Here is a 21,413-nt window from a genome sequence, read left to right on the forward strand (position 1 = left end):
AGACCATGGTGTCGAGGGTTGCCATTCCGCCTCATCCGCTGAACTTGTTCAGTGGATCGGGCCCAAATTATGGCCGCAACAGGACCCTATGGATCTCCCGACGACGGCCTTGAGCTCTCTACCCCCCTTAGGATTCTACGGCCATGGTCTTTCGTATAGTAAATCTAATCAGGTGTGTAGCTCTCGCGTATTTAGTATAATTTGTTCGCTTTGCTAAAAACGTTTCAACATGTCGTTGATTCTGGAGCACTCGTGTGGGTAGAGACGATCCTATGTGCCGGCGGGGAGGTCGTGCGGGGTAGTCCGTTAGCTCTGGGTCCCATCTGTGCTTGTGTTCTTGGGTCCGTTTCACTTGGGGTAGGTGCGGGTGCTATTGAGCACCTGCTAATCTACAGTCACTCTCTGTCGAAGACATTTTGCGCGGAGATCATTGGCTAACGGGGTCCGCCGCCGGCGGCGGACGTGGTTCCTTACGTTTAATCCACTGAACTTGCTCGGTAGTGGCGAAGGTTGTAGCGTCAAATATCGTCCCTTGGGACGTCCTGGCGGTGCTCGCAAGAATGCCGTCGAATGCTATGCCCGTGGTCTTTCATTGCAGTGAATCCTTGGCTAAGGATAGACCTTTTGCGTTTAACATACCGTATGCTTCTTTTTTGAAGCTCCGGCCGCCTTGAAGTTCTGCGCACGATCATTACAGGTCTCGGTGAAAACTGTGAATACTTTAACTGTTGTAATCGTAATGAGTCAATAAACTCATGATTTTTTTTACATACATTTTTCTCGAAATTGAAAAATTGTTCGCACCTGAATCGAGAAGAGCCGCCAGTTGTATTGCATAAGTACTCTCTAATTTTACATCCTGCTGCTGAAAGAAATATTTTTTATAAAGCATTTTGTGCGTCGCACAACCGTGGCATTAGCCCAATAAGCATTCTTTGACAGGTCCACTTGTATGCGTTTAATAGAGGTAATGTAAGAATAGCGCAAGATAGTTACAATGAATTTTATTCGATTACATTTTACGTATTCATGTAATGAACAGTATACATAAAGCAAGTAAAAAATGTTGGTAATTGCGAGAGAATTGCAAGCGCCAGATTTTTAAATTTTTCTACGTCAACATAAGAGTGAAAACGTAAATGCTGTTTTGCGCACACGTCACTGCGGAAAGCAGTAATAATAATCAATCGCGAGAACATAGTTATAATCATAATTAGTCATAATAATACGAAAAAGAATTTGAGAAGAACATATTCATCGCACGTCTGTGCTGATAAAATGCTCGCCTATTTGCTATGATCACAGTTACAATTAATAATATAATTATATCATATAAGTTATTACTCGTCATTGCGTTCAACATCATCATTATTATCTCCACCAATAATAATAATAATAATAATAATAATAATAATAATCATCATCATCATCATCATCATCATCATCATTATCACCATAACTGTATATATGTACATCATCGATTATAAATAGGTGTATGTTCAATGCAATTAAATACATTCTGGTTTCGAAAGCCTATGACTAGCGTTATATCCCTAATCGACTTAATGATAACGGTAGTAGTAGTAGTAGTAGTAGTAGTAGTAATAATAATAATAATAATAATAGGTAATACTATCGCATCCCAAATACAAACGAAGCTTCGAGTGGTTAGCTTGTTTCTTATTATGGGTAACTGTGTGTTTAACTGACATTTTCTTACGAATACGTAGTTTTCTGCAAAAAGCGATTCTACGTTCCTCATTTTGATACACTGTACACGTAAACGCTCCTTCACTCATCTCGAACTGCTTCTTCTTTTGTCCTACTGGACGCCATTTTGTTCCCAGCTTCATCGAATGACACATCGCGGTTAGCATGTCTTTTACTGTCTTTTTCTTTGTTCGTCAGTCGCGTTTGCATAATTATACGCCATTTTGACAATGCTACCGTCGATGCGTTGCACTATCGCTGGCATAGAGGAATGGGTTAGGTAAAAATAGGTTGTACGCACGATCGAGGTACCAGACCTTTACGTTCGCCCTTAGCGCATAATAACCACTTAGCGTCAACCTCCAGGATGACCTTGAGCTTCTCACCTTCCACAAATGACAAGTGCCCATTATCACCAGGTAACCTATGCGTTAAAGTTCTGACGTCCCTTTGATTAAAAATAAAACCAATTGGTTTGAATGCAGGTTCAATTTAGTTTATTTTAGGTTTGGCTAGGTACTTACTTAAGTGGCGCTTTAGCGGGTGGATTCTTTGCGGATGATGCAGCTGTCGGCCTTGGAAGAGACGTAGACGCAGCCCTTCTGTGTGGCGATGTTAGGTTCTTGTCCTTAGCTGTAACGCCGTGTGGAGATTTATATGGTAGAGAGCTAGGCCTCGTTAAATGAATCCTGGTGACACCAACTGTGTCTTGATCAACACGACTGGTACGGCTTGAGGCATCCTTGCCTCTCATGTCACCAGATTTTCTTGGTATCACCTTAGCTGTTTGAATTGTCGTCGCTGTCGTCGGTTTCTTTAAAGATGGAATACCCGAGGAGACCGGTGACTTCGTGTTCCGAGACCCTGGATTTCCTGCTTGCTGTTTTATCGGTGACGTAAGCAACCGCGGTATTTTGGATTTCCCAAGACTAGTAGGTGTTCTGGTCGGTGATGTGGGTGTAGGCGCGACAGCGTGTTCCTTTGTTTCATCCTTACCACCCATCAATTCCCATTTCTCCTGAAGTTTTCTGAATTTGAGTTCACCAGGAATAGCATCCTCATCTTCGTTATCGTGCTTCATATCAGGACTCAAGGTTCTAGACGGTACAGATTGTCTACCCCTGTTCAATGGTGAGTGTTCCAGGCTATCTGTGTAATCTTCAGAATCTTCAGATGCCAATTTGTCGATCGCCTGGAATAGTTTGGACCCAGGAGGCAGCTGGCTCCATCGTTTCCTGGTTACGTTCTCCAAGTCAGCCTTATGCGTATTTAACTGTTTCTCGACATAATTGTAGGCGACACATGAGCGTGGACGCGGCTTCTTTGGACTTTGAGTGGTGCTACGCAATTCTGACTTCTCAAAGTGATGTTGTTCCTTTGGCAATTCATTGTTCCTCAATGACGGTGCCTGCAATGATCATAGGACAATAATTATCATTGCTTTTCATTTTATTACACTAACCATCAACCAAAAGTTTACTTAAAATCTTAAACTTTTATATTTCGCTTGTTCTGCATTGCAACTATCAATTGTTTTTTCAAACCTCAAATTCCAGCTCACTTGACTCATCATCTTCAGAGTAACTTAGAAAACAATTGACTATATTTCACGCGTTTCAGATTCGTTTATAATGTAAGACTGTACATTGATAAATGTAAAAATAAATGAAATACAACTCACAGTCATTGCATGGTTAGTCATATTCCCAAAACTGTTGTGAAGCTGCCGATATTGATACAGAAGATCCAGTTGAAACGGACACAGAGCTAATGGTTGTAGAATGTTCATGAAATTGTCGATGACCTCACGAGCGTTGACAGAGGCTAGCGCACCAACAAATAAACTGTTACTATTGTAGTGTTTACGAAGTATCGACTCCCTCGTACACAAGTAAGCAAACCAAGCATCGAGTGCCCTTAAACTGGAAAATTGAAAGTCTTTTGTTAATATACAATGAAATACAAGAAAAAGTGGAAATAATTATAATACATACTTTAATAAACCAAAAATGAATGCATGGAATTTGAGCATTCCTTCGGTTATGAAATCAACACCGTTGATTTTCTGTACCAATTCATTCAACGTCTTGGTGAGTGGACCTTGTTGAGAAGAAGCTTCAACGACTTGCCAAACGCTATTTGTGATTGGTCCAAAAGTGGATTGTAACTGGGGCCTCAAACCATCAGACATAATTGCATAAAGTGCTGGACACAAATTGCTCAAACAAATTTGCGAGCATTCATTTCTGTCATTATAACCTTCCTTGTTGCGGATTGGTTCCGCATGCCAGTATTTCAAAAGTAATTCGACAGACTTGCTTATAGGTCGCAGCATCTCTGAAATCATTACAATTCAGTTTCATTTCTGCGTGTAACAGACTCTACTCCTATTATGAACCTTTGCCAAAATAAACGACTTGGTATTTTATACACACCTTTCTTATCATCCAGCTCGGCTGACCGCAGCTCAGCACTGGTCACATTTGGTTCCATTGTGATTGGTTTTTCGTCGTTCATGACATTTACTGCAACGCTTGCGTTATTTTCCTGGAACTTATAAGTTAAGCAAAATTTTAGTGTCAGGATGAAAATGAGTGGATGCAACATATTGTTCGCTTTTGAAAAATAATTACCTTATTGTCTAGATATTGTTTTCTTTGGTGTACAGCGAAGCTGACAGTCTTTTTTTGAGAATCCATCATGTCGACCGTCTTGGCGATGTCCTGGTTCATCTTAAGAGCAAGGAATTTCCTCACATATGATCTGAGTTTGACATCGACGTCATCAGCGTCGACGTCGCTATTTTGCGATGAGAATCCGCTCCGTTTTAAAAATTCTTCAAGCTGCTTCACATCCTCACTGCTTTCTGTAAATTCAGTCTCGTATTCTGTGCGGCTCGCTGCTTCTCTTAATCTCTCTGTAAAATTACAAGTTATACAAATAAAATAGTGATAATAATATTGAAAAATTATAAATATGCAAATGTGCTTACCTGCATAATAGCGCTCCTCCACTTCATCAACGTCCTTCTCAGAGTCGACTATCCTACCATAACGCATTAATTGAATATCGTTGTTGATATAGTATGGCTCTTGCAAAGACATTCTCTTGTTTGGTTCAAGTGTTTGTGGATCTTCAACTTCTTCAACGCCACCCATTTCAAACATGCTGTATCGTTTGCTAGAAGGTACACGATTCTTCCTGAGAATACTTCGAGGTAATGGAGGTCTCGGCGGTACTTTTCCACTGGTTGAAATATTCGAATCACCATGTGGCAACGAGATCGAACGTTTTGGTAGTACAGGACATGTAATTCTAGGCTGACAAGACGGTCTTTGGAGTACTGTGTCCTGACAAACAAGGCTAGCTTCAGAACTGATACTATCGTATCTATACAAATACAAAGGGTTGGTTGCATTGCTTGAGACGGCTTGTTGATTGGTCGAAGAGTCTGTGAGGATTGTGGAGGAACCACGGTATCCCGAGGATGGTTGAGTAGCAGTGCTGCTCGTGGAGGAGGCATTATTGGTTTGTTGTTGCTGTTGTACAATTTCGCCGACGGTTCGCGTCGTCCTGTGTTGCATGGGTGGCGACAAACAGAACAAAGGTTTCCTGATTTCTTCGCCGAGTTTGATGTGTTTGGAGACTTCTGGAACATCGTGGAGGATCTTTTTGTACTGTGTAGGGAGTAGGAACGTCAACGATTCCCAATCTTTAACGTGAGAAAAGCCACGTTGCTTTAGAGCGTCGATATCATTACATGAGAACGGTCTGCCCGATTTGCCAGGACGCTTCCAACTAGGTCTAGCTCTGTCGAAGCTCTGGGGCTTTAGAGCCACAGTTTCAAATTTACCATCCTTAGAATTCAGAAAAGATAAATCCGGTAATGTGTAATTTGGATATACAACATAGACAGGTTTTTTCTCAACGATGGTTTCCCGTAATGGCGGATGATCTGCTTCTTGGATAGGTGGTCCGGGATAAACTAGAGACGTTTGAACAGCGTTGTCTTCCACTTCCGTCATTGCTTGGATACCCGTTGTCTTGGACATTGGACGGTTTATTTCCAACAGACCGTTCCACGCGTTTATACATTTCTGCGGTACATTTTGGCCACTCTCATCGTCTAGCCCAGATTCCGATCTCGATACACTCTCAGAGAGTTCCTCGACGGAAGCAGATGACTCGGTCTCTTCTTCGTATTCTAGTATCGGCGCCGAACGCTTCGGAAGGTCTTCGTATATTTCTGCCAAGCTTTCTTTATTCACATGACCGAGATGATCACCTTTCACCCAATTGATAGAAAAATCATTTTCCAGAAGCTGATGACTACAGGTATTATTAATATTGTGACGTTGGATCTGTGTATTGGTATTTGTACCACTACCGCTCCCGCTAGTTGCCCATCCACCATCACTTACTGATCCCGATTGATCCAATGTCAGACTCATTCCTTCAGCACTCATGCTTTTTTGTTTCATAAATAATCTTACAAGACTCAAGTTCTGTAACTTTTTTCCTGTCGAAGTATTACCCATACTATCTGAACTTTCCTCGTTTATAGATCTGCTCATGGCAGAACCGGAACTTTGGAGATGTGTCCCATGATTGTTAGATTCCGCCGAATCCACCTGTGAAAACATTTAATGAATACATAGAAAATCTTTTGCAATATCTACCTTAACATCTGATTTTTAAATACATGTAACATTTGCTTACAGAAAAATTGAGCGGCACGGCAACATGTTGGAGTTCGCCCGTTTTCGTCAAATCCGGTAAGCTCTGACTCTTTTTGCTCAGGTTGTGTGTCACGTTTCCGGTTGCTTGTAAGAAATTTGGAATCGTGTTATTATTTCCGGAAGGATGACGAGTCATCATTGCGTTGTTCATAGACGAACGCTTCAAATTACTCCAAGTTGTGTAGATTTTTGAGTCTGAACGCGCCATTGATAGATCTAGTATGTTCCTCAGCTCGAACTTCCGGTCATCATAGTACGATTCTGGAACTTCATACATTTTTGGCTTGTCTGCAAAAGAAAAAGCGACTTCTTACTTTATTCAGTTTTTATACATTGCCCGGTAAGTAAACTATAATAATAAAAGCCTTTGCTACCCCAGATTAATAAAGGCTTGATTAAGATAAACATTGATTTGTGTATAAAGAAAAAGATAAATTGCAAAGATTCTAACCTTGATTTTCAAAATCTTGTGAGCCATCCGAATACATAGTGATACTGCCTTCGAATGCAATAGTATAATTGTTTTTGTTGTTAGCTTGGCACGTGAGCAACATATCCTCGCAGTCCAGGGAGTCGACACTGTAGCTGCCACCTGGTGGCAGCACAGGTGTCTCCTTCACAGGTGAAAACAGCAAAGAGGACTTGCATATCGACATTGTATCTGTAGTCGAGCATGCCGAGTCTTCTCCCTTCATAAAACGCAATAGATTATTAATACAATTGTATTCATTATAAACACCCTACATTTGATATTTTAAAGTCATGCGCCTTTGAAAAAATATGGTCAATAGTGCCATGCACTACTTGTCTTTGTTACCATAATTCATCATTATTGTAGTATCATTAGATCGCTGGATAATTCTGATCAGGGTGTAAGAAGGATCAATGACCTGGGACTATCAGCTGTTACCTGTAAAACTCATGTTCACTGTGGGTTCAACAATTTAATATTAGAACAAACACTTCTGCGTGTTTAATGTCAGAGCTAATTTCATGTTGCAAATGATTGCTTATCAAAAGGTCCTTGTTCGAAGGTTCCAAACCGTAACATTGAAACGTATAGTATTGGAGCCACTCTACACCTTCTTACACCATTCGAGAGATTCATCTGTTCCAAAATTATTTCCTGTGTCAGTAAAAATGAACTCCTATTGGTGAAGGTGAGATGCACTTGCCAAACGTTGACGCACGTTTTAGTTTATTTTTACTCAACGAATCGATGCTTAGTCATAAGTCGGTTTCATGCATACAAAATGAGCGTGGTTTATGCTTTGTATTAATATTACTTAAAGGATATAATAATAATGGTAGGTCTTCTAGATCATTATAAGTTCAAAAAGTCAAAGAAATAAAGAATGCCTGCGAAAGCTCGAAGATCAAACATAACGAATGCTCATGCGTGTTTTATTTTCTTTTACTAGCCAAAGGACTCATACCTGGCTACTTGTATGAGGACTGATCGACGAATCAAAGTCAAGCTTTTCCATGACGGAGCCAGATATACTGGCGTACCGCTCCCTCTGATAGTTAGACTGCCGCGAGAATAATATAATAAATCAATTAGGCATTGGCGTATTAAAAGAATCAGTGAAGTCAGTTATATCAAATGCAATATATAATTGAAAACAGACACGACCTTGAGTACAGCCAGATCAACTCTGGCTACGCACAGAGGATTCTCACCTTGATATGGTGCCATTTAATATATTTAATATCGCTTAAATGTGCAATTAAGCTAGCCAATCGCTAGTCAATTTTCTAAAATATAAATGAGTCTAATTCTCTAAAGTCACGAGCGTAATTACGTGATATGCAGTTCTATCTGACAGTCAAACAGAAAGGAATCAAAGAGAGTATAAAAACATGTACCACTGAAGTAAACAAAATTCTAGTTAAATAATCCTGAGCGATCTACAAGAACGAAATTAATATTTCCTAAGACAATATTTTGCTGAAGATTTGAATCTTCGCAAAAATAATTGGTGGTTGTTGTGTTACCTCCGAATGCTGAACTGGTTCGGTGCACATGACTGGTAGCGCTGTGAGCAATGTGTGGATGTCAGCGGTGCGGAAGCTCTCCATATCAACTTCCGCCAAATTTGCGTCCAAATTCCGCGCAAGGTCATCGTAATAACCAAGGTCATCGCGGGTATAAGAGGCCGAGAGCGAGGACAACACACTGGGATGTACGTGTAATCCTCCATCTCTATAACTAGACAAGAAATAAATATATCCGTTTTTCCTCTTCTTTTGGAGGAGATTTATGATTAACAAGTTTTTTGTTTACACAACTTACCCGTAATCAATGACCCATTGGTACTCAACATTATCCTGGACAAAATCCGAATTCACCAGGTCCTGGGATATGTGATCCATAGCAGGATTGGAGTTGCAATCGGATCCTGGTGTCTGCGGATCCTCCATTCCTGCGGCGCCGCCACCGGCACCTTTAAATTTAAAAAATTTGTTTCATTAACATAAACATATTTCCTCACAACTCTTATTTCAACCTGAGTTGACACTCTGTAATTGTGGAACTTAAATAAATTATTTTTTCATATTTCATAACTGTTGGTTGTCATATAGCCATCTTTATGAACCATATTTTCACTTTAGTACATAATTATAAAACTCAGACAATTTTATGGTAACTTGATTCGCAACTAAACTCCTGTAGAATTTCATTAAAATTTTATCAACATTCTCAATATGGTAAGGATTGCAGCAGTCTTGATCCAACTTGTTATCAACAACCCTTCGACTTGGATTATTCCATATTTGGATTCGAAACTGTAAACTGGTTTATAAACTAGAAATGTACTATGGATCTAGGAGTAATCTTGTAGAATGTGAAAATTTCTGGAGCTTATTAGGAGAACGCATCTCTATCGGATTGTAAAAGTACAACACATTTTTATGAGACTACAAATAAAATAAACATGTATGGCTAATGAAATTTGAGTTAGTAAAGATGTAAGTATTCCCTAATGGTTCTTAGCTGCTTACCAGCATTTTCATATACGATACGAAACGGCTTCGAGTAAGTGCCAGATGTTTTGATATAAATACACCTCTCACCAATTCTTACAAGGTGTGGTCTACACATGATTCAATTAGAATGCTTTACATCGATTCCTTTAATTGTTCCTACCAGACTGGATTTAAATTCATGTAATGAACACTGAGGCTACGCTAACTTCTAATTGCACTGATTCATAACTGGGATCTATCTTCCACCTATTGATAAGATAATGAAAGGCAAGTCAAAGATAAAGACTTAAACATTTACTAACAATTATATCGATGTTTTATTGATAAAAATCATTCAATGTTTTCAAATAAAGAATACAGTTGATAAATACATATTCATAAAAAAAATTAAACATTTTTGACAGCATAAATGGTATTACATTTAATCAAGCAGTTTTGAACATACATTTATTGCATTTCTCATTATAGAACGGAGAAATTTGGTAAACAAATATTTGAAAACAGATAAATGTTTCTCTTCATAATAAAAAAAGAAACAGAACAATTCTTTAAAATTCATAAATAAATTTCTAAATGACAACTGATAAAATTGCCCTGAGTAAATGTTAAAACAGTACTAAGCAAAATGTACACATTAAATGGTTAATCAATGTATACGACGTCAATTTAATTAACACCTGATTTTTTCACAATTCTTGCTCAATATCACATCATGACGACGAATATCAAATATTTACATATATTCACAAAATATATGCCTCCCGCTATTTTTTTCATAACATAAAATAATTCCAATGACATATCACGCTACTCCAGCTGACATTCGTTAATAGGTACCAATACAAAAATTTCGTATTGTTTGCAAGCATGAGTCACAAACTGACCACAATGTGACACAATCAGAATAATGCTTTCTCCTTAAGAAAATAAAGCTAGGACAACTTTCTAAATCTCAGGTACCAGAAACAATCTAAAGCCCACAATTGTTCTCCTTGACCCAAAAGCAACCCCTGTGGCTGTAGCTACTTCAACCCTGTCTATTCATATACATATAAAAGTATAAAATCCATGACAAGCCTCAACAATGACACATTGTCAAACAACCGTAATAAACATTTTCGAACACTTCTTTCTATTACAACAATCCAAACAAAATAGATATAAAAGAATAGAAGATACTCGCGCGATACGTTTTTACTAACCTTCTCACATGATAAAGGGCCGATCGATCAGCACTGTATAAACCCAACCTAACCTAACCATCACCATTTGAACAACAAGCGCCTTAACGGACGTAGAATATTCTATGTACTGTACCTTTGTAACATTTGTTTGAACACTGTTGGATAACAATTGGAGTAACAATACAGTACAACAGAATTATTTATTAAACACAAACCTGAACCGCCGAGACAGTGCGAATAGATTCGTACGCTCTCGTGTATTCTCGTGTATCCTCGTGTGGAATGCACGGGGTTCGATCAAGGAGAACTGTCAGTTAACGACGTCACAGAATTGCTATGGCAGACACTCGAAGAACTTGCGCTCGCGCTCTTTACGTTACCGAACAACCATAACATAATAGTACACAACAGACTCGAACAAAAATGCAGTATCTGCTCTGAGAACAATATTGTATTTGTTTATTATCTACTGTATGTCGTGTGTAGATTTTATAGAGGCGCAGCAGTAATAACTGCTGATTAGGAATTACTGAATATTTCTTTATACGTACTTAACGGTGGATATAATAATTATGTAGTGAATTAATTTTATATAATTATTATATTCGTATTATATATTTTGTGGTTCACGAGTACTAGTTCCAAATCTGAAAACTCAATTTAACCCGCGGAATTCAATCTCCATTCACGCTATTCTTTTTTGTCATATTAATTACACTTAGGCACTTCCAGTTAAACTGGATGTCACGTGCAGGTGCAACAAAGATATATGTGTGTCTTATTAATTGAATAGTCTATGATTTTTAAATACTCGCTGTAGAGTCTACTGGATCTTAAAATTTGTTGGAGCAAATGTAACGGTAAATAGTTTAGAGCTGTCATTGGCTCCTGTATTCAATCTGTCTACGTCAAATCTCGTGATCTGTTGACACCTCCCGCAGTCTCACATGCTGAATATATCTTTATACTATAAAAGAAACTGTAAATGGCACGGTTTATTTGAATAATATACTACAATTTTATTATTACCTTAACTCACTTAAATTTTTTTATTTTTTAATTGTCACGAAGCTTCTATGGAAGTGTATATTTTAATACCTAAGTGTATAGTTGGTATACGTAGAAGAAAAGGCAAGCGAATGTACATACACAAATATGGAGTATGAATTATTGTGATGATTAAGATGATTGATTTTCAATTATCTAATGAATTTTTCAAGAAAATTTAGTATACCTGGACGAACAGCCTTCCATCGCATTGCTGTGGATGTGATATTGGCTTATCGTGAATAGTAGTTTTTACGTGAAGCACAAAAAAAAACTACCCGAAACCGCACATCGCTACGTCCATATGGTGACGGCGCATTACGCACTGTACTACTGATACAAATTTCCTATAGCTACGCCCATGGTAGGTCGTATAGTGTACGCATGCGCACTACACTATTAAGAGTATACAATTTCATTTTGAGCTACGACATTGTTCTTGAAATAAAATTTAATCTCAGATGTAGACGTTTAATGGAAGAAATAGAAAATGCTTCCAATTAATGACCATATGTGAAAAATTCCAATCAATAGCTGAACTTTCATCTTTACTCCGTAACAGTATGGACATTAGATAAGTGTGATTACCTGCTGTTTAAATTATAATAATTATTTAATTTTCTTTTATCGATCATAACTAAGAATCTAGATCTAGGTCAAATGAGATATATCAATGTAACAGAGAGAGACATAAAACTTTACAAGCAACATATGGCTTCACCGTCCATACACAATTATGGAAGTTCTATGAGCTCCACTGATCGTTAATATTGATTTACATAAAAGATCTAATAGACAAATATTTTAATTCAAGTCAGCAGATGATTTTAGAATTTTTTTATATCAATCAATAACCAAACAAAGAAATAGTAATAGACAGTCGAAAAGCAAAAAAAGCACTGAAGCGAACGAGTGGAATTACTTAATCGATTTTTTCATCAAAAGAGGTCAAGCACGACATAAAAATAAATGGTTCATGCAAATAGAATTCCATTCCGGCTATCCAAATATTTTGTACGTATTTCAATATTTATGCAACAAAGAAACATGGACTTATATCCCACACATAAGGCTATCACAAAAGATTACCAGAGCCATAAATATATTTTGACCTTTTTTCAAATCTATGAAAAATAGTTAACATTTACTTTTTTTTAAATATGACATTCAATCCTGTTTGTGGCAAATGTGAAGGTTTACTTTAATTGAAACTTTATCATTCAGTCCAATCTAAATGGTCATTCCCACAACCCACTCAAAAATGTCCGGTGCTAGTTATGTAAGATACTTGAAAAGTAAGAAATGCAAGACAAATATTTGAACAATTTCCAAGTCGATTATCTATCTTTTGTGCTTTGAAGTAGCTGTCTGTCGAACACCCCGTAGATAAGGGCTTATGGAGAGCACTTAAAAATATCTCAGAAAATTTTCAGTACGCCTTAAGATAACCTGTCAATGATACGGAGATGAGTGCAGTCTGGACGTGAAAGAGTAACATGGAAAAAAATATAAGAAGCACAAAACTCGAAGCCTACAAGAGCGACCTCACGGTATAAAATTAGAGGTATGTCTTGAAACTTGCGCGGTATGAAGAACTCAAATATACATGTACATACGTATCTATATATACATAAACATTCCATAGTCTGTACAGCGAAGTTAGTCCAAGAGATTTCCGTCTGCTCGCCAGTACAGAGAAGGAATACAGTATATTGTATAAAACATATTTATACATATAACAAACGCAATACCCAAACCAGAGGTATTATATAATAGTTAAACGTTATCATAAAAGATTAAGGCAAACAAAATAAAATGCGGATAATCGATTTCATAAATTTAAATGACTGTTTAGATTAACTGAGGAGAACTGTCATTATCTGTGTGTCAGAAATTGCAAGGTACTACTCAATCTTGATTAATAAAGGCATCTAATAAGTACCAGGCCTTGGTCACGTACGTACATACATAGCTCAATGCTAAAATGGCAACACGTTGCTTGCCAATTTTTTGCACCCACACGTTTCCCACACAGTTAGCACTTTGCCAACATACGATCCGATAGCACCCACGTGTGAACAGAGTTATGCTTGTAACGAATAATAGGATTATGCAAAAAAAGTATTATATTATGCATCCTCGCAACTTGGTGCGATTGCAGCGCCACTGCAATACGTGCGGTTTTAACTGGAACATGGACTTATAACTGACAACAATAAAACTTGACCAAAATGGAGATGTAAAACTCTCAGCGCATAAAGTAGCGTTCAAACCGATGGATAATTTTAATTACTGTAGCATCAGCGTTGGCATCGCCTGAGAGTATTAATTCAGACGCCCCGACACGACGCGAATTTTATTTCTGCACGCTTGCGAAACTTTAACGTCAAATTTTACGGAATATGCCACCAATAGCGCGTTACCGAACATTTCAGTTTACAGTTTTCATTTTCAAAGCGTTACTGGCATTGACATAACACGGGTAGTTATCAAAGTAAAAATATTTATAAAAACCTTCTATTTAACCAAAGAGAAACGTTTCATAACGTTTCTACTATTCAAATTACCTTCGTAAGAAATCATTATCATATATATGAGGGGCGATAAGAAAATTGTAAATTCCCTATCAATATTTTTTAAATTACGTAATATTTAATAATGATATTTTACATTGTCGTGTGATTAATTGTACAATGTACGCAAGGAGGATGAGTCGTTACTGTCGCCCAATTTCCTAATTTAACGTGCACTCTGAATCATAGATATTTATAGACGTCACACTGTGCAGTTAAAAGAGACGAAGAGCAATGAATTTTATTATTGGCAGATTAAATGCAAAGTACGTCAAAATATACGAAAAATTTGTCCCAGTCGGTTATGAATAAGTATAAGTTTCTGATAAGCATTTACTCAGTTTCATGTTATAAGCAAGATTTATACATTACGCTTAACAACCGGAAATACACACATATGTGTTACAGTTGACATCCGAGAACTGTAGGAATTTTATTTTACAACCAGTCTCTCATATCGCATTTCCAGATAAATAAGTGTAGCGTCTTGTAGTAAGAATTATCCCCACCTACATTTCTGCTAAATACTTTAACAGGAATATTAGTCATTGGATTTAAATGCCTGTAATATTGTGTCATCATTTTGTCATTTTTTTAACCCTCATTCGTTTGGCGAATGGCGTTTACAACAACAATAAATAATTCGACCAATTCCATAATTTATCTACGTTATCTGAAAGTTCCAAAGGTACATTTACCACATACAACAACAAATGATCTTTTACTCACTGTTAGTAAATTTTGATCTTAAAAATATTCTTGTTAGTAGCAAAAAAAATGTTTCAATATTATCAGTAATAATTTAAAAGTTAAATTTTTAAAGGATAAAGATATCATCGGTGCTTTGTGATCGACAGTAGGCGTCGAACCTTACGTTTTCGAAGGATGTATTTGCATCTGACGTTATTCGCCTTCTGATTATAATGGCGCTCGTGTCGCTTCCGTTTGTTGCAGCATGGTGATGGCGGCCGTTTCGGTGCCGGAAGAGCCGAATTTGTGCGGCCCACTGAAAACTCAGCAATCTTCATGATGACGCACAGTAAAAGCACCAGCATCATTTGTCAAAGAAATATCGACAATCTTTTCTTTCACATTACAGCATAGTCACTTGCTGCGTTGTCTCTGTCACTTCACTTCATACGATATACTAACTTCCGCTTTCTCTGTATTGTTACACTAAAGCAGTACGTTAGTTGAGTATTACACTGTTCAAAGTTAAACCACGTCCCACTATACGTTACGTAGCATTACATTTATTTTCAAATCCACCTAGCGGACTTTGCCACAACTATTAACTGTAGCATTTCTGATGCATCCGCATTAACCGTCTTTCACTTTAAAAGCTTTTAAGATTATACTGTACTACAAGCTTTCCGCTAATGTGATACACTATATTTTGCACTAGAATATAAAATAAATGAATTATCAAAGTTAAAGTGTGTAACGTCAAGAATACCCTGAGACTGGAATATCAGCCATCGTTGGCGAGTGTCAATCGCTATGTTTAGGTTATCGTATGCTCGTGTTCATATACTATGCTATAAAGTTGGTTCTGCATAGGTGTACTTGAGTTATCTATATATACTTTTTATGTTAATATAGTCGACTACTCTAGTGTGTTATCTATAAGCAAAGTGGATATTCTATGGTGTGGATTGATTAAAGTAGCTGTAAGAAGTGCTTGTGTTAGGAAATTCTATCCTGTCAGCGGAGCTAAAGAAGTTCGGTTAATATGTTCGCGGACAATTCGATACTTGTAAGCAGACTGATAAAGTCAAGATCGTTTTACGAGCCTGTTGAAATCCAACACTGAGAAGTTGAAAATTAATGATTGATTGAATTGACATTGATTGGAATAAAACGTTACAGCAAGGAGTAACTGAAGGATATAACGATCGAGACGTCTGAAACGACCTTCAAACGTAAGAGTTTCTAAAAATTTTTCTTTATTCCTATCTAATTGTATTATTAACTATCTTTTAATACGCGTTACATTGAAGTTATCGCCAATAAGGCGTCGTATAGTCTGTCAGATTCCAATTCAATGAAAGAAACTCTTGTGGCTTATCACCAAATCGATATAAGGCGTGATAATATTGTTTTAACTGTCAACAGTAAATACGTCCTTGCCAATATTGCATTAAATCTGCATAATCTCTATTGTTGAAAATCGTCTTATTACAAATATTTAAAAAATTGTCATTATTTCATATTTTTGTAGAATGAATGTAAAACCACATATAACACTGGCATCGTTACACCCAACAAGCGTTTAACAAGTGGCGCAAATTGATCGAAGTCGGATCAATTAAACGAGCCAATAAAATGATCTTTCCTCAGTAACCTTGGCTAATTAATACTTAAGCATAAAAACCACCAAGTTTTTATCTTCAAATTCTACACTAATGAGAGTTCAAACTACACCCCGAAACCATAGTGGTAACAGATCTTGTAACGGCAGACAATTAAAAGTATCGAAAACTAAAGAAGCGAGAACAGGAGACTCCGCCCCTATTTACATCCTGCTCCAATCCCATTACGCCATTCTATAATGGTTTTCTAGGAAAACATCATCCGTTCGACTAGGAAAATCCCGCTACGTTATACCAGCCCGCTTTAGTTTCACCAAAATAAAATAAGATTTGGGCAAATTTTCAAATTTCCGTAAGTATACCTCTTCACCAGCTCACGATAATAAATCGTGAATCTGATGCGACGCCATGTTTTTTTTTCTGTTAACACTCGTTAAAAATCGACAAGACTCGTTAAAGTTCGGGACTACGTCACATAAGCACAAGTTATTGTCTATTTGTTAAACGAATCCGCACGGAATGCGTTATTTCCGGTCCCTCGTCTGTCTTGTCAGCCGATAATTATCGAGCAATTAATACTCGATAGGTATAATCGCGGTAATAAAGAATTGCACGCGAATTTGAGATTCACAATAACTTTGTGTTTACTCCTACCAAAGAGCGTATCTCATGCACCACTCTCTGAGTCAGACTGTTCACTGTACCAGCCCTGCGCGGGAGAGCGCTTGCACACGACACTACACGACGCGTAGTTTAATCTCTATTAATAATACCGAGTGCTCAGCCAGAATAGAGCAGCCCTATACAGATACACGCATACGGGAATAAACTGCGTACACGCACTGGCAAAGAGTATTCAGTGTTCACATTCGTTCAATCCACCCGGTGATCTTCATCTGTGCAGCATCTCATATCTGATCTAAGCTAAAATTTTTCGCTACGGAATCTAACAGATTGCGATTTCTATCTTCCGAAAACATTCTGACCTATCATTTTTATCCACCTTTTGAGATGCGTTTAAATTTTTATATTTAATTCTACAAGAATTCTGATACATTACTATATTTCAGAAAAGTCTCAAAACTGACACAAGGTCTAAGGTTTTGTGCTTCTCTGAGCACGGGTTGAATCATAGGTATCATTGTATCAAAAAATTCAGCATTAAAAACATTAGAAACAAATAAACTGTCTCGTACTTGGATGCACTGAACAGATAAAAAGGACAGCACGTCTAAATTCTTGATAATAAATATAGTTTCACGAATTTGGACCCACGCAGCAAGAAGTGTCATTAACTAAAGACTATACGGGGTGTCCTAATTTATGCGAGAGGATATAAGATGAAGCCGTATTTATTCTATCCATGTGTTAACAAGGCTTAATTAATAAATAAAGTGGAAATTGCTTACCAATCCTCTCCCCGCCGCCACGGACCATATCCGTTGCCAAAGCCTGGAAAAAAATGACGTCATACGTTACGCCTTACGCCAAGTGAACACAGGATAAGAGAGTTGATCAGAGAAAATAATCATGCTTTGATCATAGTACCTATTAAACTAGTATTGATAGTAATCAGCTGTGCCCGTCATTACAGGAAGTAAATGAGAAAATGTACTGATCGAACGTCTGCAAGCACTTATGACGTAAACATATATAGACGATACACCCCTGTAGTTAACCCTAGCACTTGTGAGACTATCGAACGCTTTTGTCTTAGCTTTAAGGGAGAGTCGGTTGTTGGGTGACCAACTATACCCTGTGCGCAACGAGGAAAGTGAACGTTGAAGTCAAAAAAAGCTTTCAGTAATTAGACAATGGCGCCACTATTCCCACAAAGGTTATCATTTTAATAGGAATCAAATTACTTAACCGCTTGTGCATGGATTTAATTTCTTTTGTATTGAACAGTAAAGCTTTTCGCGACGGAAATGAACTCGAGAATAAAAGGTTAAATGCCTTTATGATTTATAAGGATTATACCCAGGCATATACACGCTTGCGATTGTACAGCGACGCGCATGCGCACCACCTTCAGAAGCTAGCCTCTTTAACCCTTAACCTTTCAGCAGTGCGAGACTGTGTTAACAAAGTGTCACGACATCTGCGAAGTGTTTCAATAAAAAGAATACTGTCCTACTTCTTTCACTGAGTCTTATGCCCTTTTACTATTTGTTTCCTGTATAATGACATAGGGAACGTTACCTTACTCAGTTACATGCTGATAAACAGAGTTACAACGATGCTTGCAGTACTTTTCGGAACATACCTACAGAATTTATACACTTAAGAGGTAACTGTTGAAAAATGTATATGCAGGGTATTGGTCTATAACATTATTTTCAATTTAGTCTATGCTCATTTTGTAAAAATTTATTCGCATTAATTAAAACTTAGTTCTTGTTATATGTATAGAAAGTATACTCTATTCTCTATTTGTCAGTGATATTCGTATCCGACAGAGCATTTGCCACGTTTTCCGTAAGTTCGTCAGCACGTGTTTACTCGTGTGTATTTAAGGGTCGAACACGAGAGATGTGGCGTTTAAAATAACAATTCCATCCCTTTTACGTCAACGTGCGTCAACCCATGTATTTATATATAAAGTCGGATAATATGTGGGCGGTAAGAAAAAAGGTTAAAATCCTATTGGGAAAAAGAATTAAAAAAAAAGGATAACAACTGGACAAAAGAAATATCTATATAGGATTCGTAAATATATTAATAAAATACAAGACATTTGTTCAAAGTTTTATAAATAATAATGTATAGAGTTGCGCATTTGAATCAAGTTAATTCATGCGAAGCTCAAAACGTTGCCGCGTTTGCTCGAGACGGTAATCGCATTTCTGTTTCAGTCTCCAGATGCGTCGAATTGACTATTCTCGGACGACGGTTGGTATCCGTGAATGTTCGAGGTTCTAAGATGTGATTTCCTGTTTTATATGACATGGTTTTTTATTTGGTGTTTTCATTGTTTGTTTCTAAGCCAAATGCAACCGCAGTAATTATTGTAATTTTTTTGAAAAAAATTTCCGATTCCTTTGAGTGCTGATTATTTCCCGAGTCAGAGAATGACATAAATTTTTCAAATTTCCCAATAGCCGACTACGTTCTCTGCTACGAAAATGTGTGGACCTATGCTGTACTACAGTATTTAGCTGCCTAAATACAAACCGACCCTACATTTCATAATGCCCAGTTTAATTTATCTAACTTCGTCACGTTAATTTACGATGACAGAGCATAACGCGTACACATTATCGACTGTTTTAAAAAACAATATTTTATTTTTACCTCTTGAAAAGGTTTTCTATTGTTTTTTTCTGAGCTTTTTTCTCACCTCAATCCAACGATAGACACTTTCTATCTAACGTTCCATTTCAACGTACTACGATATTCAAATTCAAATCCATATCGTTGAGGGGTGATATTCAATACGCTATAGCGAGTTACGTAAATTATTGATATTGTATACAAAATTTGTATATACATTTTTATACCAGTTGTGACAGTAAACATTTGGTCAATAAATTGTTGATTAGCTATTAAAATACTTAAATGCTAAGTAGGTCAATGTTGGTATAAATATATTTTGTAAATCTTATTAATTTTGTGAACATTTATTTAACAATCTAATGTTACATGTGATTGTTCGACTGTATCAATTAAATAATAAGAAATAAATGTCTCTAGAGTTTGCAGATCTGTATTTTTTTTTTTTTTTTTGAAACACGGACATTGATATCTAAAAGTATCTTTGACAGATTGCTATTTAGGACGAAATCATTGTTACATCATTTTGGGATTTTAAGTCTACCTAGTTGTAGGTATATGATCTCTGAGTGATTCATGGTGCTCTTGCAATTAGCCATTACCGTTGAGTTTCATCATACAGGTACAATAAATGATAAATGTTGCCCCTTTTGGTAATTTATTTGTATTTACTAAAATATCATTTGACATTATAGCATTCTCCCCTACGTCACTCATCCAAAGCTAGTCAATAATTTGAAAGGTACTTTTCAGTACAGTAACTCACGTTCATTCTGCAGATGTGTATGCGATTAATCCATGGAACACCCACTTGATTAATTGCACGATCACGTCATAACTACGATTTAGGAACTACACGTAGAAACACCTATTACAATAATCCATAGGGGCGGGCCCGGCGCCGCGACGTCCTAAGAAATTTGCTAGTGCGCCTTCAGGGATGCATCCTGAGTCACACAACGAGAGGCCCCTCCCTACTGCTGCAACAACCCCTATGGAAGCGCCTCCTGGACACTTCTGACATTAAAGTAGCGCGCATGCTTCATCGCCCCCCGACACCCTTAGCATCATGCTACGGGAAGGGGATGATTTCGTAAGGGTTAAAGTCACTTTTTTTTATGAGATAAATTTTCAAGTACCTTTATGAGTCCTCGCTATCGCTACCTCTTGGCAGGTACAACCCCTTCATAGAAAATTGTCAAAGGGTTGTTGATGGTCATTGAATTATTCTTATTCGCTAAGTGCGCATGCGCCATTGTATACAAAAACCACTTCCTGTCCTTCGTCATTAAGGCTGATGATCCTTTTACGTAATTCTACGAATTTACTTTAAGCTTCTACTCGATTCTTCCAATTTTTCTTTCCCTCGTGCATTCAAAAATTATAATAATCATAAATTCATGGGACGTGCAAGATTCTGTGAATTTTATTAAAGAATTACGTTCACGCAACCTACCGACGGGTACGTGGAACATGTCTCTCCGATTTTGTAGCCTTGTGAAATTCTATAAGAGAAATGGCGTTAGTATCGTGGGGTAGAAGCGCGGAGTGCATTTTAAGAGTCCAAGCACATATTGATTTTCC

The 21,413-nt window shown here is 37.3% G+C and overlaps 1 protein-coding gene and 1 long non-coding RNA gene across 8 annotated transcripts; one reads left to right on the top strand and one right to left on the bottom strand.

The window, feature by feature from the left end:
• Window positions 1-988: 988 nt before the first annotated feature.
• On the bottom strand, window positions 989-20,827 carry LOC107270863. 7 transcript variants are annotated; one of them, XM_015746268.2, is made up of 14 exons: window positions 20,596-20,827; window positions 17,966-18,008; window positions 8,746-8,896; window positions 8,448-8,661; window positions 7,886-7,981; window positions 6,901-7,138; window positions 6,430-6,737; window positions 4,703-6,341; window positions 4,344-4,627; window positions 4,146-4,263; window positions 3,705-4,047; window positions 3,392-3,632; window positions 2,235-3,118; window positions 989-2,158 (listed from the first exon to the last, which is right to left on the bottom strand). In XM_015746268.2, exons 1-14 carry the CDS (start codon window positions 20,599-20,601, stop codon window positions 1,987-1,989), a joined length of 4,737 nt encoding a protein of 1,578 aa, XP_015601754.1. In that variant the 5' UTR covers window positions 20,602-20,827; the 3' UTR covers window positions 989-1,986. The 7 variants fall into 7 exon arrangements, with proteins under 7 accessions (XP_015601754.1, XP_015601750.1, XP_015601749.1 ...); XM_015746264.2 differs by lacking the exons at window positions 17,966-18,008; window positions 20,596-20,827 and adding exons at window positions 15,119-15,645; window positions 16,919-17,261 and having other exon boundaries at window positions 8,448-8,655; XM_015746263.2 differs by lacking the exons at window positions 17,966-18,008; window positions 20,596-20,827 and adding exons at window positions 15,119-15,645; window positions 16,919-17,261.
• On the top strand, window positions 15,962-16,733 carry LOC112494827. Its single transcript, XR_003060686.1, has 2 exons — window positions 15,962-16,166; window positions 16,466-16,733. It is a non-coding gene; the product is annotated as an uncharacterized LOC112494827 (long non-coding RNA).
• Window positions 20,828-21,413: the final 586 nt, after the last annotated feature.

The sequence above is a fragment of the Cephus cinctus genome, unplaced genomic scaffold (genome assembly GCF_000341935.2).
Source record: "Cephus cinctus unplaced genomic scaffold, Ccin1 Ccin1_scaffold0847, whole genome shotgun sequence".
Taxonomy (NCBI): Eukaryota; Metazoa; Arthropoda; class Insecta; order Hymenoptera; family Cephidae; genus Cephus; species Cephus cinctus.

Excerpts from the sequence above, each read along its gene's own strand:
- LOC107270863 (XM_015746263.2), bottom strand. The coding sequence starts at position 15,302 with ATGATGCTGGTGCTTTTACTGTGCGTCATCATGAAGATTGCTGAGTTT. Across the intron at positions 7,139-7,885 it reads GTCCTCATACAAGTAGCCAG|GGAGAAGACTCGGCATGCTC; the intron begins GTATGAGTCCTT and ends CGTTTTATGAAG. Across the intron at positions 6,342-6,429 it reads CCGTGCCGCTCAATTTTTCT|GTGGATTCGGCGGAATCTAA; the intron begins GTAAGCAAATGT and ends ATGTTTTCACAG.